Raw genomic sequence first — 17,500 nt, forward strand, 5'->3', positions numbered from 1 at the left:
CACACACACGTCTACCTATCTTGTACTGCAAAACCCTGTGTGTGTGTGTGTGTGTGTGTGTGTGTGTGTGTGTGTGTGTGTGTGTGTGTGTGTGTGTGTGTGAGATCAGAGATGTCCAGACCAGATATCTTGTCTAGAGACAACAGACAGAAAGACAAAAGACATGTTTCTCTTCTCCACGCATGCCTTTTATTACCGCTCTGTGTGTGTTTACATATATGTGTGTGTGTGTGTGTGTGTGTGTGTGTGTGTGTGTGTGCTCCTCCCTTTTGATTCTACATGTTTTATTATTCCGTTGCTCTTTCGTAAATGTCATGAACGTCGTTAAAGCATCAAGATTTAAGGTCAATGATTGTTCATCTCTTCATCTCCTCTTCATCTCCTCTTCATCTCCTCTTCATCTCCTCTTCATCTCCTCTCCCTTTCTTCTCATTTTCCTCTCCCCAATGTTTTTATCTGGCTCCTCTCCTAATTCCTTTTCCTTAATGTACTCTTTTCTTTGTGCTCTTCTCTCCTCTCCTCGTATTTCTCTCCTCGTCTTTCTCTCTTCTCCTCTCTTCTCCTCTCCTCTCCTTGTCTTCCTCTCCTCGTCGTCTCCTCGTCTTCCTCTCCTCTCCTCATCTTCCTCTCCTTGTCTTCCTCTCCTCTCCTCGTCTTCCTCTCCTCTCCTCGTCCTCCTCTCCTCTGCTCTCCACCTTCTTTTCCCTCTCTTCCCTCACCTGTGCTCCATCTCCTGCCGCTTTATCTCCTCCTTTTGTCTTCTCTGTCCTCCTTCTCTTTTCTGTTTCTCCCTGTGTCTTCACCTCCTACTCCCTTTCATGATGTTGAATACACTCATATATTAAATGTCATCATGTGCTTCTCTCTCCTCTCTCCTCTCCTCCTCAGGGCTGGGAGGAGAGCTGTGACGCCGCCGTCTCCCTCCTCCTGCGTAGCTGCCTCTCGCGGAGCCCCAAGGACCAGGCCACGTCTCTGGCCCAGCAGGGAGGCCCGGTTCTGGGCCTGCCCCGCGACACCGCCCGCCTCAAGAAGCACATCGCCCTGATGTGCGACCGCATCGGCAAGGGAGGCCGCCTCACCCTGGCCTCCGAGGCCAACGTCCCCGTCCCCGTCCAGGTCCAGAACCTGGCCGCTCCGGGTGAGTCTGGGAGGGAAGGGGTGAAGTGGGGGGTCTAATCCTCTCATACTACATGCTCCTCACTTTGTCTTTTTGTTTCATCATAACAGCTCAAAAGGTCAAAGGTGTGGAGCAGAATGAATGAATGAATGAATGAATGAATGAACGGTGTTTATGAGAACGTTAGTGTCCCCTGGTGAAGATTTTCAGCTCCGGCAGACAAAAACATGAAGCCATTCATGGTCCACTTTACAGCCGACCTGTATTTAAATGCATCTGTACACACACACACACACACACACACACACACACACACGTGAAATACACAGTGCAGACACACTCATAAAAACATGGATATGCTCATACACACTGGCATGTACAGTTGCATTTGCCAGGTACACACACACACACACACACCCACACACACACACTCTTAAAGTCTCACACACACACACCCACACACACTCTTAAAGTCTCACACACACACACACACACACACACACACTCTTAAAGTCTCACACACACACACACACACACACACACACTCTTAAAGTCTCACACACACACACACACACACACACACACTCTTTCACGTGTGTACAAACACAACCATGCATGCACACACCTTACGGATCATTTAGTCTTGGCCCAAGTTTATAGAGGACTTTCTGACAAGATCATCAATTACTCTCCTCCTTTCCTCCCTCCTCCCTCCTCCCTCCCTCCCTCCCTCCTCCCTCCTCCCTCCTTTCCTCCCCTTTTCTCTGGGTTTCATTCAGTCATTTCTGTCTAGTGATGTTCTACATGTGCAAAAATAATGTATAGAAGCAGAGCGTTTTAGTCTCGTACTGTTGAGTTGCAGTTTTGAATTGTTGCTGCTCATTTATGCTTGTATTATTATATACATTATTATACACACATATATATATATATATACATATATATATGTGTGTGTGTATGTATGTGTTAAAGTACATATGTACACAGGCGTTGTAGTCCTACAGTTTAGCCGTATATATCATGTACGTATAGATTTATTTTGAAGTCCAGATGTTTTCCATCTTAGTTAGATCTTAAATAATTGTCATAATGTTCTACATATGATGATGCAGATGATAACATCCTGTTGTGATTGTCGACATTGATAAAGACTCCTCATGTCCACATGACGTCATCGAGGGTGAAGCCATGAGGCCAGTGAGCAACTAGAAAGATGACTGAATGAATTAATACGCTTCATAATACAACTACACCTCCTGTGTTCAGAGAGAGAGAGAGAGAGAGAGAGAGTGTGTGTGTGTGTGTGTGTGTGTGTGTGTGTGTGTGTGTGTGTGTGTGTGTGTGTGTGTGTGAGAGAGAGAGAGAGAGAGAACAGAGGTCTATAAAACTTTAGAGGCCTGTTTAAGTCATTATGGTGATTACAGTCATTTTGTACAAAGTTCAGTGGAACAGAACTGAATCAATTAATTTAGTGTGTGTGTGTGTGTGTGTGTGTGTGTGTGTGTGTGTGTGTGTGTGTGTGTGTGTGTGTGTGTGTGTGGTGGGGGTGGTGTTTGTGTTTATGTTTCCTTGTCATGCGGTCGCTCCTCTCTCCTTTGGTCTGCTGCCAAAATTCACACACCATATGCAGTACACACACACACACACACACACACACACACACACACACACACACGCTGCAGTAAACAGTCGTTTGTTAGCGTCTCAGATGTTGCTTTCTCACCCACCCGTAAACATACACATGAGTCTACGTTTCCAACATCACCGTACTGTTTCCTTCCAGGACCACAGACACACACACACACACACACACACACACACTAGTATACCACACAACAAGCGCAGTACAGTGTGTGTGTGTGAGAGAGTTTTAACACACACACACATTATCACTCTTTGTTTAATTTATTTGTTTAGTGTTAATTTATTGCGTGTGTTTATTTCTGTTTTTTGTGTTTCATTATTTGTGTCAATGAATAGCTGATTATTCTTTAGCTGTGTTTAATGACCGTCACAGACGTTAACACCTAGAGGAGGTTCTGTCACTGAAGCGCTGTCCAGTGTTCCGTTCACATAGAACCCGTCTGACTATAGAAAGGTAGAACAGTTGATGGCGGTTCTCTCTGTCGTAGAGTGAGTTGACGTTGGAGGGACAGTGTTGTGTATCAGAGTGTGTTGGTGTGTGACACGCTTCTCTCCATCAATCAGTCAGTCGGTCATAATCCAGGTCACACCTCTACCTCACCCTCTATCTCACCCTGATGACATCATTCAGAGCGACAGCTACACACACACACACACACACACACACACACACACACAGACTGTATACACACACTTTATCTCTCTAAATATGTCACTGTGCTGCAGTGAACATCTCTTTTGGCAACACTTCCGTCCTCCTCTTGTGCTCTCCTCCTCTTCCTCCTCCTTCTTCTTCTGTTTCTCTTTTTCTGCTCTCCACTTCCTGTTCTAATGCCTTTAATCCTGCGATAAAGCAAGCACACACACACACACACACACACACACACACACACACACACACACACACACACATCCTCCTATCCACACGTCGCTGTAGTGCCCGTGTGTGTGTGTGTGTGTGTGTGTGTGTGTGTGTGTTGCAGTTATTTTCACAGTGTTCCGCTGGTAGCTGTGGTTTGAGGCCTGCATCTATTTTAGACCTAAAGAGAGGGGAGAAGATGGGCTGTGCACACATGTATTTATGTGTGTGTGTGTGTGTGTGTGTGTGTGTGTGTGTGTGTGTGTGAGTTCAGAGGACACGGAGCAAAGGAAAATACATGTAGTATGTGTAAGTGTAGGTCGTGTGTGTGTGTGTGTGTGTGTGTGTGTGTGTGTGTGTGAGTTCAGAGGACACGGAGCAAAGGAAAATACATGTAGTATGTGTAAGTGTAGGTCGTGTGTGTGTGTGTGTGTGTGTGTGTAATCCTGAGCAGCTGTCTTTGTTCTGTCTCTGTGGTGTTTCCTAATTGAAGAGTTCTCCTCCAGGGTGCTATATATACACCAGCAGAGCTCTATTCTGGACACAATCAATCACTACCTGGAGCTCCATCCTTCAATACGTCGTCACCGTTCTGTGCAAACTGAACTACAAACACAAGTCGCTCCGCTGAGTCTCATCCACACACACACACACACACACACACACACACACACACACACACACACACACACACACACACACACCAGTCTCTAAAGGAATCACACGTCCTGCTTTTTCAAGTGCGAGTGTGTGCAGCTCTGTGGGTCCAGCGTGCTGCACAGAGCTGTGTGTGTGTGTGTGTGTGTGTGTGTGTGTGTGTGTGTGTGTGTGTGTGTGTGTGTTGAAGGGGGGCTTGAAATAGCGTAAAGCCCGCAGGCCAAATTGCCGGTAACCGCTGCAGCGCAGTGTCACCCCCGTCTTCACGCCGCAGCCCAGAATAAAGCAGGAATGCGCTGGTGCCTCCGCACGGCCGACCCAGCCGGCGCATGCCTGCTGGAAGCGGCTGCGCCTCCTCGACCGAGCTGTCCGGAACCGGTTCCCGAAGCGCCCCCCCCCCCAAAGCGTCACAGACGGGCAACAAGCGGTCCCACACACTGTCCCAAAATGGCTGGGACTGTCTTCAAGCTGTCCTCAAATTTGTCGCGGACCGACCCAAACCATCTGCATCTGCATAGGAATTGTCCCCTCGCAGGTCTCCAGCTGTGCCAGACTGTACTTGAGCCGCATCTAAACTGCAGTAAGCGGTTCAATCGGTCTCTAAATGGTTTGGGGCCCTTTGGGGTCTAAAGTGTCCTTAACTACTTTCAAAATGTCAAACTCTCTCCAAAAAACGTGTCTCCAAACATCTGAAGATCTGACCCTCCTGTTATCCATCCCTCCAAGTGCCCCGAACTGTACCAACACCGAACTAAAACCCAGTTCACACGACTCGACTAAAGCCTGATGTTCTGCTCGCCAAGTCCCCACAAAGAGCTCCAGATCAGAGGCAAGTCGGTGTTCGCTTCACGCTCTCAATGGCCCTCGAGCGCTACTTGTAAACAAGGACTAAAGTTAGCCCAGAGGCCACCTCCGGTTCTGAAGAGTGAAGCCAACAGTGAAGTGTGTTGAAGCTGCATTCTCTCTAGTGTCCATCAGGGGGCGACTCCTCTGGTTGTATAGAAGTCTAGTCTAAAATGACTCTACTTCTCTCTTGATTTATTCCCTCAGTAAACATTGTAAACATGAGTTTATGGTCTCAATCTCTAGTTTACAGTCTTCTTCAATACAGCATGATGTTCATTTAGTACATTATGGAACATTTAGAGTCAAACACACCAGAAAGCAGGGGATGATTTAGGGCGGGGCTTACTGTGATTGACAGGTCTCTACGTCACTCCTCCTCAGTCCAACTAACACTAACTAACACTATACATGTAACTGCACCTAACTTCTCCCACTATGTGATGAAGTGTCGTAGTGAGTCAGTACTATCACTGTTCGTAGTCGTGACTGTACTAACAGAAGTACATTGATTTTGTACATCCTCTCTGTCCTGGTGACTTTAAGGAGCTGAGGAGCCCGACATGCTGCCCATGTTATGGCTTCATGAGAGAGAGCCGACTTTACTGAACTGTTCAACATCGTCTGCTGTTTCTACTGGTAACAGTATTTATACTACTACTAAAAGTATGACTACAGACGTCCACAGGTGCTGCAGTTATCATGACGATAGTGAAGATAAATAGACTCTTTGAGACGTTCTCTGGTACTCTTGGGCCAGTCTGGATACAGTCTGGGACCGTTTGGGACAGTTTGGGACTCTAAAAGGACATTTGTATCATTTGTACAACGTCTGCCTTCAGTTCCTGTCTCTACAGTTTCATCAGTAGCTCTACAGCACGTGTTACATACAGCATGTGCTCTTCTACAGACACGTCTCCACATCAACTCACAACCGTCCTTTGTGGTTTTCCATCAGCCAACGTTGTGGATATTATTTGGTGCTTTTTGTGGTACGACCTCGGGTCGAGGTTCCAAGCGAGCTGAGCCGGTACTAGAAGGTGGAGTTGAAACAAAGCAGACAGGAACCCGACGATAATGTAACTCATGTGATCATGAACCAGGAAGTAAGAAGCTTCTTCATCCAGCAGACCGTTGCTTGTTTCCTGTGTGAAGCTAGTATTCAACGTTGATTTATTTCTCACGCCACTTCTGAAGTTCTTTTTCCAAACCTAAACTAAGTAGTTGTGTTGCCTAAACCAAACTAAGAGTCAGAGAGAGTCAGAGAGAGAGAGAGAGAGAGGGGGGGAGAGAGAGAGAGAGAGAGAGAGTCAGAGAGAGTCAGAGAGAGAGAGAGAGAGCGTCAGAGAGAGTCAGAGAGAGAGAGAGAGAGAGGGGGGGGGAGAGAGAGAGAGAGAGAGAGAGAGAGAGAGAGAGAGAGAGAGAGAGAGTCAGAGAGAGTCAGAGAGAGAGAGAGAGAGGGGGAGGGAGAGAGAGAGAGAGACAGAGAGAGAGAGAGTCAGAGAGAGTCAGAGAGAGAGAGAGTGAGAGAGAGAGAGAGAGAGAGAGAGAGAGAGAGAGAGAGAGGAATGTGTGAGAGGGGTCAGTGGTAAGAGACGGCCTGTGTGTGATTTTGTTTCAGAGTAAGTTGCTCCAGAGGTGGGCTATTTCCTTACCTGATGTTGATGTAAGACTGAGGTTAAAACACTCTCTCTCTCTCACACACACACACACACACACACACACACACACACACACACACACATTCCCCGTGAAATTGTAAGACAGCGTTAAAAAAAAATGACTCGCCTTAAAAAAACACCTGCCCAATTAAGAGCGAGGCATATCCCATTTCAAACAACTGTGAGTGTGTGTGTGTGAGTTTGTGTGTGTGTGTGTGTGTGTGTGTGTGTGTGTGTGTGTGTGTGAGTGTGAGTGAAGCCACAGACTGTGCTCTCACCAAAGAGAACAAGATTGGCTTTAGAAAAGGCCAGGATAAATATTAGAGAGGGCTTAGGGTAATCTACACACACACACACACACACACACACACACACACACACACAGACGTAGACGCAGTGGGGGAGATGGAGACACACACACATTCTCAGACACCTTAAGGTAGACATGATGGCAGACACGCACACATGCACGTCGTGCACACATACACAACTCAGAGGAGCGACGTGTGAAGTTCATGTAGAGTGAAAGTGCCGTGAAACTGGACGAAATCCTGGGGGAGGAGAGGAAGGAGGAGGGAAGGAAGGAAAGATGGATAGGAAGAAAGATGTGGAGGAGGTGAGGTAGGTGAGGAGCAGACAGGGAAGGAGAGAAGATGACACGCAGGGGGGAAGGAGGAGAGGGGAGGGGATGAGGAAGAGGAGACGGAGAGGGGGAGGAGAGGAATGAGGAAAAGGGGGGATGAGGAGGAGACATAGAGGTGGGGACGGAGGAGAGACAAGGCGTCCAATTCATCGGCCTCAGGAGCTCCCTAAATCCAGACTGATCCCGGGGATTCTAGCAGGGATTTCGTCACACACACACACACACACACACACACACACACACACACACACACACACACACACACACAGTTGCAAACCACATGTTCAACACTGTTATTCCACGCTGCATTGCTTCTCCTCTCAAACCTTTATCTAGCTGTTTTAATGTCCTGTTAACTTGTTGCTGTTTTACTTTCACATATTTATGATTCTCTAATTAACAGAAGATATTCATGTTCATGCATGATGTCCCGTTAACGTAGAAACCAGTTTCATCAAGGAGCGCAACTCAAAAACAATAGAACTTTGTTGTCCATCGTAGAGGACATTTGTCTTTGAAGTCAACACTGAGACCACAAGGTGTAAAACAACAGAAGAAGAGTCATTGACCTGTAAAACGACTAGGACTGCACACCAAGGTGGTAATATTCAGAAGTCAGAGGAGCTCTTCCTCCTCCAGTGGAGGCAGAGCAGCTCTGAACGTGAACGTGTGAACGTGTGAACGTGAACGTGTGAACGTCGAGGCTCTTCTTCAAACGTTGCGTGTTTACAGTTCGTCCCTCTCTTCCTGTCACGTAGGAGGCGTCGAGTCCATCGCAGAGGTGGCCGGTGACGGGGACGAGCTGGAGCTTCCACAGGAGGCCGCCAAGTTCATCAAGAAGAAGCCGCCGTCTAAGAAAGTGAAGAAAGGTAGGAGCCTTTTGTTTCGTCTCCTTCCCTCCTTTGAGTCTTTCCTCGGAGCTGAATATTCTCCGGCTCTGCTTCACCTCGTCACATGTCCAAATGCATCGACTCCCGGCAGCAGCACATCCTGAGCAGAGCTCTGACACTGATATCTGCTCACTGTCTGTCACACTGTTCCTAATCCGCCTCTTGCTCTGTCCTCTCTCATCTGTTATTTGGACATACCGTGGGGACGGCTCGTTGGCTCGCGGGCCGCAGAATCGGCGTGGTTTGGAATTCTAGTTTCCAAAACACGGAAATCAAACGATAACTGCAGGTGCAGCGTGGATGTTCAGTAGTTTGTTCCACCCGTCCTTCCTGCTCTGTGTTTGGCTGCTATAAAATGGGTTCAAGCCTGTGGAAACAAAGGTACAAACCTCAAACAGAGGTATTTGGGAACAGTGCCGAGGGACTGTCTGGGTTGTGAGTCGTACTGTTTAAAAGCGGGACAAGATATACCAAGATGCACCATCTTGGACCTTTGCTTCCAGCCGGTTCCACGGTCACCCTGGTCACGGAACAGTGGACCTGCTCTTCAGCCTACAACACTGGATGCATCCTAAGAGTCTGTCTACATGAGCTTTGTCCCCAGTAGAGGACGTTCAGTCTGTTATGGGAAGCACTGCAGGAATGTGGTCCGCTGCGATCGACGTTGTCAGTGTTTGTGTCTGAGTACAAACAAAAGCTTCTTACTTAGTTCAGGTTGTGTCTTAATTAAGTAAGCGGGTTAAATGCTTGGTGACTTCAGGATTGCATTTCTGCTTTTTGCCGACGATGTCGTCGTCTCTTTGTCAGACTTCGACGTCCCGTTCACACTGGGGCACTTTGAAGTGTGAAGTACTTTAGGTCCCGGTCTGACGACCCAAACCAGTTGCCCCCTTTATGTTGCTGCTCATTTTTACCAACCATCTACATTCCAACCCCTCGCATGAAGTCAGACTCTGAAACCTTGAGGAGCTCAGACATCTGGTGGGGGGGTTCATTGTAGATCCGCTCATTTTGTACTGGATGTTGATGTGGTTTGGGCGTCTGGTCAAGATGTCCTCCGGGCTCTTTCCTGTAGAGGAATGCTTGGCGTGCCCAGCTGAGAGGATCCCCATAAAACCCTGGACAGATTACAGAGATTACCCCCAGGAGGAGATGAAGGATGTGGCTCGAGTAGAAGACATATTGGCTGCCTTGTTTTGCTTGCTCCCACTTTATTACGACCAGATAAGCAAAGGCAAGATGGACGTTTACTTACAAAGTCCCGCCCCCGCGGAGCCCACACTGTCACTAACTGCACATTAACATACATTCTGCGTACCGTCCGTAGCTAACGTAGCGTAGAAGTGCTAACGCTCCACAGCTTTTTACTCGGGAATGTAATCGTTGTCAAACCCTGGTCGGAGCGCTGTGATGCTACGCTTTGATTGGCCAGTCTGCGTTTGAGGGGCGGGACTTAGCAAAGGGTCAAATAGTCTGTATACTGACTGTCGAGTGTCGACCTTCTCTAACAGGTCAACATGAGTCTGTCTCTCGTCTCTTACTTCCCAACTTCCATCCTGCCATGTTTTACTTTTGTTATCCCATTTACTGTCTGACAATCACACACATGTTGTCTGGCTCTTCACACACACATCACACACACACACACACACACACACACACACACACACACACACACACACACACACACACACACAGAGAGAGTCTCCTGCCAGAAAGGGACTTCTGGTTTGCATTGAGGACAAATCCGTGTTTTATGACAGTTTGTCTTTCCTAAACCGGGGCAGATAGATTCGCTTTGATGGGCTCTACTTTTTTCTACTCGCGTGTGTGTGTGTGTGTGTGTGTGTGTGTGTGTGTGTGTGTGTGTGTGTGTGTGTGTGTGTGTGTGTGTATCCACTTGTGGTTAATCCACTCAGGCGTCGCCACTAATGAGAAAGGGAGGTGAGGGAGACACAGAGAGGGCGACACAGGGATCGTTAGACACTTACACACACCTACACACACACACCTACACACACACCTACACACACACACACACACACACACACACACACCTACACACACACACACACACACACACACACCTACACACACACACACACACACACACACACACCTACACACACACCTACACACACACACACACACACACACACACACACACACACACACACACACCTACACACACCTACACACACACATCTACACACACACACACACACACACACACACACACATACACACACAGAGGAATATCAATAATACAACATTTTAACACGCTTCTGTAACAGGAGATTGACGCTTGTACACACTTGTGAGTGAAATGAATGAAACTACTTATTGATTTATTATTTTATAATGTTTCATTTAATTGATTTTGATGCATTTTACTGTAACTTGTCAACACTAATGATTCATTGAGAGCCATTGCAAGTTGACAGGTCTCACTTGTGTCTTTATGAATAAAAGAAGGTATTGTGAGTACAATGATAGTAAACAGAAAATCCTTTCTGTTTACTTTCTGGCCTTGATAAATGACTAAAGCAGATAATTGGTTCCACTTGTTGAGGGCGGTCCACTCCTTCCAGACTCTCTGAATCTGTAGCTTCATGATCAGCGCAGTAAATCCACCTGTGGATTCCTCCTGTGGATTCAATGCCAGAGAGAAACCCGGCAGATGTTCCTCCCATGATTCACCGCAGTGGGACCGTGTTTCAGTGACCGTACGTGTTCATGATTCACCGCAGTGGGACCGTGTTTCAGTGACCGTACGTGTTCATGATTCACCGCAGTGGGACCGTGTTTCAGTGACCGTACGTGTTCATGATTCACCGCAGTGGGACCGTGTTTCAGTGACCGTACGTGTTCATGATTCACCGCAGTGGGACCGTGTTTCAGTGACCGTACGTGTTCATGATTCACCGCAGTGGGACCGTGTTTCAGTGACCGTACGTGTTCATGATTCACCGCAGTGGGACCGTGTTTCAGTGACCGTACGTGTTCATGATTCACCGCAGTGGGACCGTGTTTCAGTGACCGTACGTGTTCATGATTCACCGCAGTGGGACCGTGTTTCAGTGACCGTACGTGTTCATGATTCACCGCAGTGGGACCGTGTTTCAGTGACCGTACGTGTTCATGATTCACGCTTGAACAGCCGTTATCGTCCTGTTTGACACCTTCCAGATAAAGAACGTGTTGACGGTGAAACGCGGGAGGACGGAGCTCAGATCTCTCCTACCTCCTGCTTCCCACGTTTAAAGTCTGCAAAGTGACCCGACCAGGATGTTTCAGTGTCGACGCCGCTCCGTTTCAGATTCTGCACATGTTGCATTTGTTGCAGCGTTAAGCTCAAAACCAAGTTGGGGTTAGGGTTGGCATCGTGTCCAGACTGGTCCTGTCGCCGCCACTCCTCCTCCTCATTATCCTCATCATCATCATCATCATCATCATCATCATCATCATCATCATCATCAGACAGAAAGACACAGATTTTATAATAATGATGGTTGTTTATTAGACTACGTAAGTGAAGTTTAACTTCCACCCTGGAGCCTGTTGGCAGTGTAGGACGGCGTGTCACATAAATCATAATAATCTGTTTTATTCTACATCACACACGTTTTATCACGTACGAACATCTAGAGATTAATGCTCAACGCCTTCACTTTTCACGTTTAATTCACCTTTTCTAGGTCTCTGAGTATTCACAGGGCTGGGAGTTGGACTCCTGCCTCCTCTGTGTTCTTGACAAACTGCTCCCAATCCAGCTCGGTGTCACCGGATGCGACTCTCGACTCTCGACTCTCTACCGATAGTCATTCTGTGCGTCATCGCGGCTCAGAGGAGGAGCTCTGGAGGTCATGTGACGCAGGAGGAAGATGGAGACGGTCTGCGTGTTGAGGAGGTCGGGCTGGTTGGATTGTTCAAACGAACTTTAACCAAGTAGTGTCGTTACAAATCAAAACGGTGACCAGTTGCTGCTGAGAACGTTCGATCCGTGCTGCTCTCCGGGTCGTGCCGATGCGTCGGTGGCGCCGTTTGAATCCGACCAGAGACGTCTCAGTACTTCTGTCTCATGGTGGCAAGATGCCAGAAACAGGGAAGGCCTCTGGGAGTGCTGAGCAGCTCACAACTCCATAAAACCAGGGAGCAGGTAGAGAACACACACACCTTCAGCCTACCTGTCTGTGACTTTAAAGTCATTAGGCCTCATGCCAAACCACCACACACACACACACACACACACACACACACACACACACACACACACACACAGAGCTTTCTGTCAGAGTGCATGGCAGCCGGAAAGTACATTTGGTCGACTTGAAAGGCATCAAAAGGCATCTGAGAGTGGATCTCTCTCTCTCTCTCTCTCTCTCTCTCTCTCTGTCTGTCTGTCTGTCTGTCTGTCTCTCTCTCTCTCTCTCTCTCTCTCTCTCTCTTTCTCCAGCTTGAAAAGGAGAGATGAAAGGGAGAGTGTCTTCCTTCTCCTCTTTCCTGGCGCTGCATCCCTTTTTGTTGTTCTGCTCCTCCCCTACAGCCCACCTGGCATCACAGACACCATCCACAGCACACAAACACACACACACACACACACACACACACACACACACACACACACACACACACACACATACACACACACACACACACACACACACACATGAACTCCAGCCTAACCTTTCCTTGCTCTCTTCCCTCCCTCTTCATCAGAGAAGAGAAGTCATCACATCCAGGGTCAGTCTGCGGCCAATAGTCTCATTGACCCACTTTATGTACCAACTCAGCAATTACACCAACTAACCAGGTCCTCCTGTCACTGTTGCACCATGCACATATTAGTCTTTACCCACGAGCAATGCACTTTGAGTATCAGCACGAGCTTTATCCATCGGGTGATGGTTCCAAATAAAAGCTGACTCCATTTATAACCATCCAAAAACAGGGAGATAAAGAGTCTTAAAGCTGCGTTCTCTCTAGTGTCCAGCAGGGGGCGACTCCTCTGGTTGTATAGAAGTCTAGTCTAAAATGACTCTACTTCTCTCTTGATTTATTCCCTCAGTAAACATTGTAAACATGAGTTTATGGTCTCAATCTCTAGTTTACAGTCTTCTTCAATACAGCATGATGTTCATTTAGTACATTATGCTCCATTTAGAGTCAAACAGACCATAAAAAGGGGATGATTTAGGGGCGGGGCTACACGCTGATTGACAGGTTCCAGAGACGTATACGGCGTCTCTACGTCACTCTTCCTCAGTCCAGATATGGTCACTTCCTGTTCACTGGTTGCTGAAAAACAATATTCGTAGATGGATGGATGGATGGATGGATGGATGGATGGATGGATGGATGGATGGTTGGACCTGTAGAAACACACTTCCTCTCTGGTGAGTTGTTGCACATTAGTGACTCAGAGAGAGTTGGTGTTCAGAGGGCCGGAGGAGACTTGTACCAACATGGCTGAATTACACAGTCCTGTTGTGTGTCAGTGTGTCTGTCAGATTACAGAAACACAGTGAACAGAGCTATCAGGTTACTGTCACACACACACACACACACACACACACACACACACACACACACACACACACACACACACACACAGCGGGCAGGTCTCCTCATCCTGAACAGGATCCTCTCGGGCCTTGGCCAGAATTTCTGACCCATGGATCTCTGTTTCTGGCTCTGTGTGTTGATGTGTGTGACAGATAGAGGTCTCTCTATTCCCAGCTCCCCCCCCCCCCCCCCCCCCCCCCCCCCCATGAATAATAACACAGACACAAAATGAACCCTTGTTTGTCCATCACCACACACACACACACACACACACACACACACACACACACACACACACACACACACACACACAGCTAAGCGTCCTCGCAGATGGAAAGTAAAATATGTGGCTCGTGAAACTGAGCTTGAATGCTGTGTGTGTGTGTGTGTGTGTGTGTGTGTGTGTGTGTGTGTGTGTGTGTGTGTGTAAATGTTTTACGGTGTTTATAGTGTGTAGAAGTAGGTGTGGTCATTGCAGAAGGTACTGGCATAACTCTGTGTGTGTGTGTGTGTGTGTGTGTGTGTGTGTGTGTGTGTGTGTGTGTGTGTGTGTGTGTGTGTGTGTGTGTGTGTGTGTGAGAGCATATCTTGTTTCCAGTGCACATGGTTTATGAGGTCACTGTATCTTCATCTTGTGTTGAAATTACCAAATAGTTCTCAGACAACAACCCTCGGTGATGAAGGAGGAGCTGAATGAATTCCAGCCGTTTCATGGCATCATATTTGAATATAACGTGACTTAAAATTAAAGTTGTATTCCCTGTGTGTTTATTAGCCCATGTGCTAATGTTAAGGGTCTAGTTTGTGTTTGTGTGTTACAACCAGGCGGCAACCTCCGGTTCTGAAAAGTGAAGTCAGAGCTTCATGTGTTAGAGCTGCATTCTCTCTAGTGTCCACCAGGGGGCGACTCCTCTGGTTGTATAGAAGTCTAGTCTAAAATGACTCTACTTCTCTCTTGATTTATTCCCTCAGTAAACATTGTAAACATGAGTTTATGGTCTCAGTCTCTAGTTTACAGTCTTCTTCAATACAGCATGATGTTCATTTAGTACATTATGCTCCATTTAGAGTCAAACACACCATAAAGCAGGGGATGATTTAGGGGCGGGGCTACACAGTGATTGACAGGTCTCTACCAGAGACGTATACGGCGTCTCTACGTCCTCTTCAGTTTGACATTGTGATCTTTTTAGAAGTGGATCAGGACTTACAGGAAACGTCTCGTCTTCGCAATTCAGCTCAGGGGGGTTAGGTTCTGTTTGGTTCCGCTTCTGTGTTTTTAGATTTAGTTGCACGTTGGAGCGCCGCAAGAGTTTGTATTTTGGCTTCATCAGGGGGTTACATGGCATTTTAATTGGTGTGGTGTGTTCACTAAATTGCAGTTGGTTTTTGAAGCGCGCGATCCCCAAGAGTGTTCTCAAAATAAAGACTGCTTGATTTTACTTACTCCAACTTGTGTGTGTGTGTGTGTGTGTGTGTGTGTGTGTGTGTGTGTGTGTGTGTGTGTGTGTGTGTGTGTGTGTGTGTGAGCTCCACACATCCAACAAACAGGATCTTTCAGCCAGGAGACCTCTGTTCGATCCCCGTGTGAGATGAGAAGTTACCGTTGATGTTTTTGTCACGTAACTTCTCCCGTGGTTCCTTCAAAATAAAGCTACCTAAGTGGTAGGAGTCTCCTGTGGAGACGGAGGTTTATTTTGAAAAGGCTGGATGTGTGTAACGAACGGAAATCGACGAAGGAAAACACGAAAATTGAGGAGTAACTTTTCATAGGATATCAAACCATGTATGAGGATACGTTGCTCTGTTTATGTTTATCTATATTAACACATGTTTATGTTAAGCTGCCTTTTTCAGGGATCTTGAGCGATTTGATTGGCCTGGAACACGCTCAGAAATAATCCCATTCTGTGTTGTTCTGATATCTTCTTTTGATTTGGTAGACTAGACGTGCGCTGCTGCCTCCCGCCACTTAACTTTGAAGCTGTAGTTTGGATTTTTGAAGGTTTTGACCAGCTAGAAACGGCTGTTTTTATTTTCATCTAAAACTATATTTTCTACAAACTATATCTTTTTATATGGTATTCTACTGTGTTAAGGTCTTTTTAAAACTTAAGAATAAGAAAGAAAGAATAGACTCTAACTGAGCCTTAAGGGCCTCTGTGAGTTGTTGTGTGTTACTGTAGAACATAAACCCCCTCAGGTTCTTAATAACCACCTAAGAAACATGACTTCAGTGGAAGCTCATCCCACCATCACCCGACCCTCCGGACTGGTTTTAATCTCTGGGCTCGTAGCTTGTCAACAGCATTTTTAGGTAGCAACATTTGCTCTTGTACCACAAAGCTCGTGCAATGCCGACTAAACCCCCCCCCCCTCGCGTGGCTATCACGCCATCTCCGGAGTTATTTGTTGGCCGCGTTGACGGAGCGCTGATGAGATGCTTGGCTGCTTTAATGCGTATGTAATGTTCCGCTAATGTCTCTGCGACGGCATTATGTGATCGGCTATTCTTGGCCGCGGGGTAATGCTGCTGGTGATTGCAGATGGAGATGAGGACAACGGGTCCAAATACGCAACGCGCACGGACTCGTGGCACCCTGAAACGGAAAGTTCAGCAGGTTTTAAGCCGTACAGCAGCCATTAAGGTCCCGTCAGTGAGCTTTAGTTGGGACGGCTCACTCATGACGATATGCTGAAGAGCGTCACCAGCAATCTTAAGATAACAGAACATTACATAATATAACACAAGATAACGCAACACAACACAAGATAACATAACATAACGTAACATTACATAACATAACACAAGATAACACAACAAAACACAACATAACACAACATAACACAAGATAACACAACATAACACAAGATAACACAACATAACACAAGATAACACAACATAACACAAGATAACACAACAAAACACAAGATAACATAACATAACATAACATAACATTACATAACATAACACAAGATAACACAACAAAACACAAGATAACATAACATAACATAACATTACATAACATAACACAAGATAACACAACATAACACAACATAACACAAGATAACACAACAAAACACAAGATAACATAACATAACATTACATAACATAACACAAGATAACACAACATAACACAACATAACACAACATAACGCAACATAACACAACATAACACAACATAACACAACATAACACAACATAACACAAGATAACACAACATAACACAAGATAACACAACAAAACACAAGATAACATAACATAACATAACATTACATAACATAACACAAGATAACACAACAAAACACAAGATAACATAACATAACATTACATAACATAACACAAGATAACACAACATAACACAACATAACATAACATTACATAACATCATAACATAAACACAACATAACGCAACAAAACACAAGATAAAATAACATAACATAACATTACATAATATAACACAAGATAACACAACATAACACAACATAACACAACATAACACAACATAACACAACATAACACAACATAACATAACATAACATTACATAATATAACACAAGATAACGCAACACAACACAAGATAACATAACATAACATAACATTACATAACATAACACAAG

At 46.2% G+C, this 17,500-nt stretch overlaps 2 protein-coding genes across 2 annotated transcripts in view; both read left to right on the forward strand.

The window, feature by feature from the left end:
- The window catches only part of bbs9 (Bardet-Biedl syndrome 9), an 86,448-nt gene extending 77,286 nt beyond the window's left edge, over positions 1–9,162 (forward strand). Inside the window, exons 20-22 of the mRNA XM_068729834.1 lie at positions 889–1,138; positions 8,183–8,293; positions 9,122–9,162. Coding sequence (XP_068585935.1) covers positions 889–1,138; positions 8,183–8,293; positions 9,122–9,162 — 402 coding nt within the window. The remainder of the gene's footprint in view (positions 1–888; positions 1,139–8,182; positions 8,294–9,121) is intronic.
- A 2,939-nt stretch (positions 9,163–12,101) lies between these two features.
- bmper (BMP binding endothelial regulator) overlaps positions 12,102–17,500 on the forward strand; it is a 25,435-nt gene continuing 20,036 nt past the window's right edge. Inside the window, 1 exon segment of the mRNA XM_068729835.1 lies at positions 12,102–12,233. Within this exon segment, the coding sequence (XP_068585936.1) occupies positions 12,102–12,233 (132 nt within the window).

Source organism: Cebidichthys violaceus, unplaced genomic scaffold (assembly GCF_023349555.1).
Source record: "Cebidichthys violaceus isolate CVI_PGR_0920_01 unplaced genomic scaffold, fCebVio1.0.p SCAF_48, whole genome shotgun sequence".
In the NCBI taxonomy this organism is placed as follows: Eukaryota; Metazoa; Chordata; class Actinopteri; order Perciformes; family Stichaeidae; genus Cebidichthys; species Cebidichthys violaceus.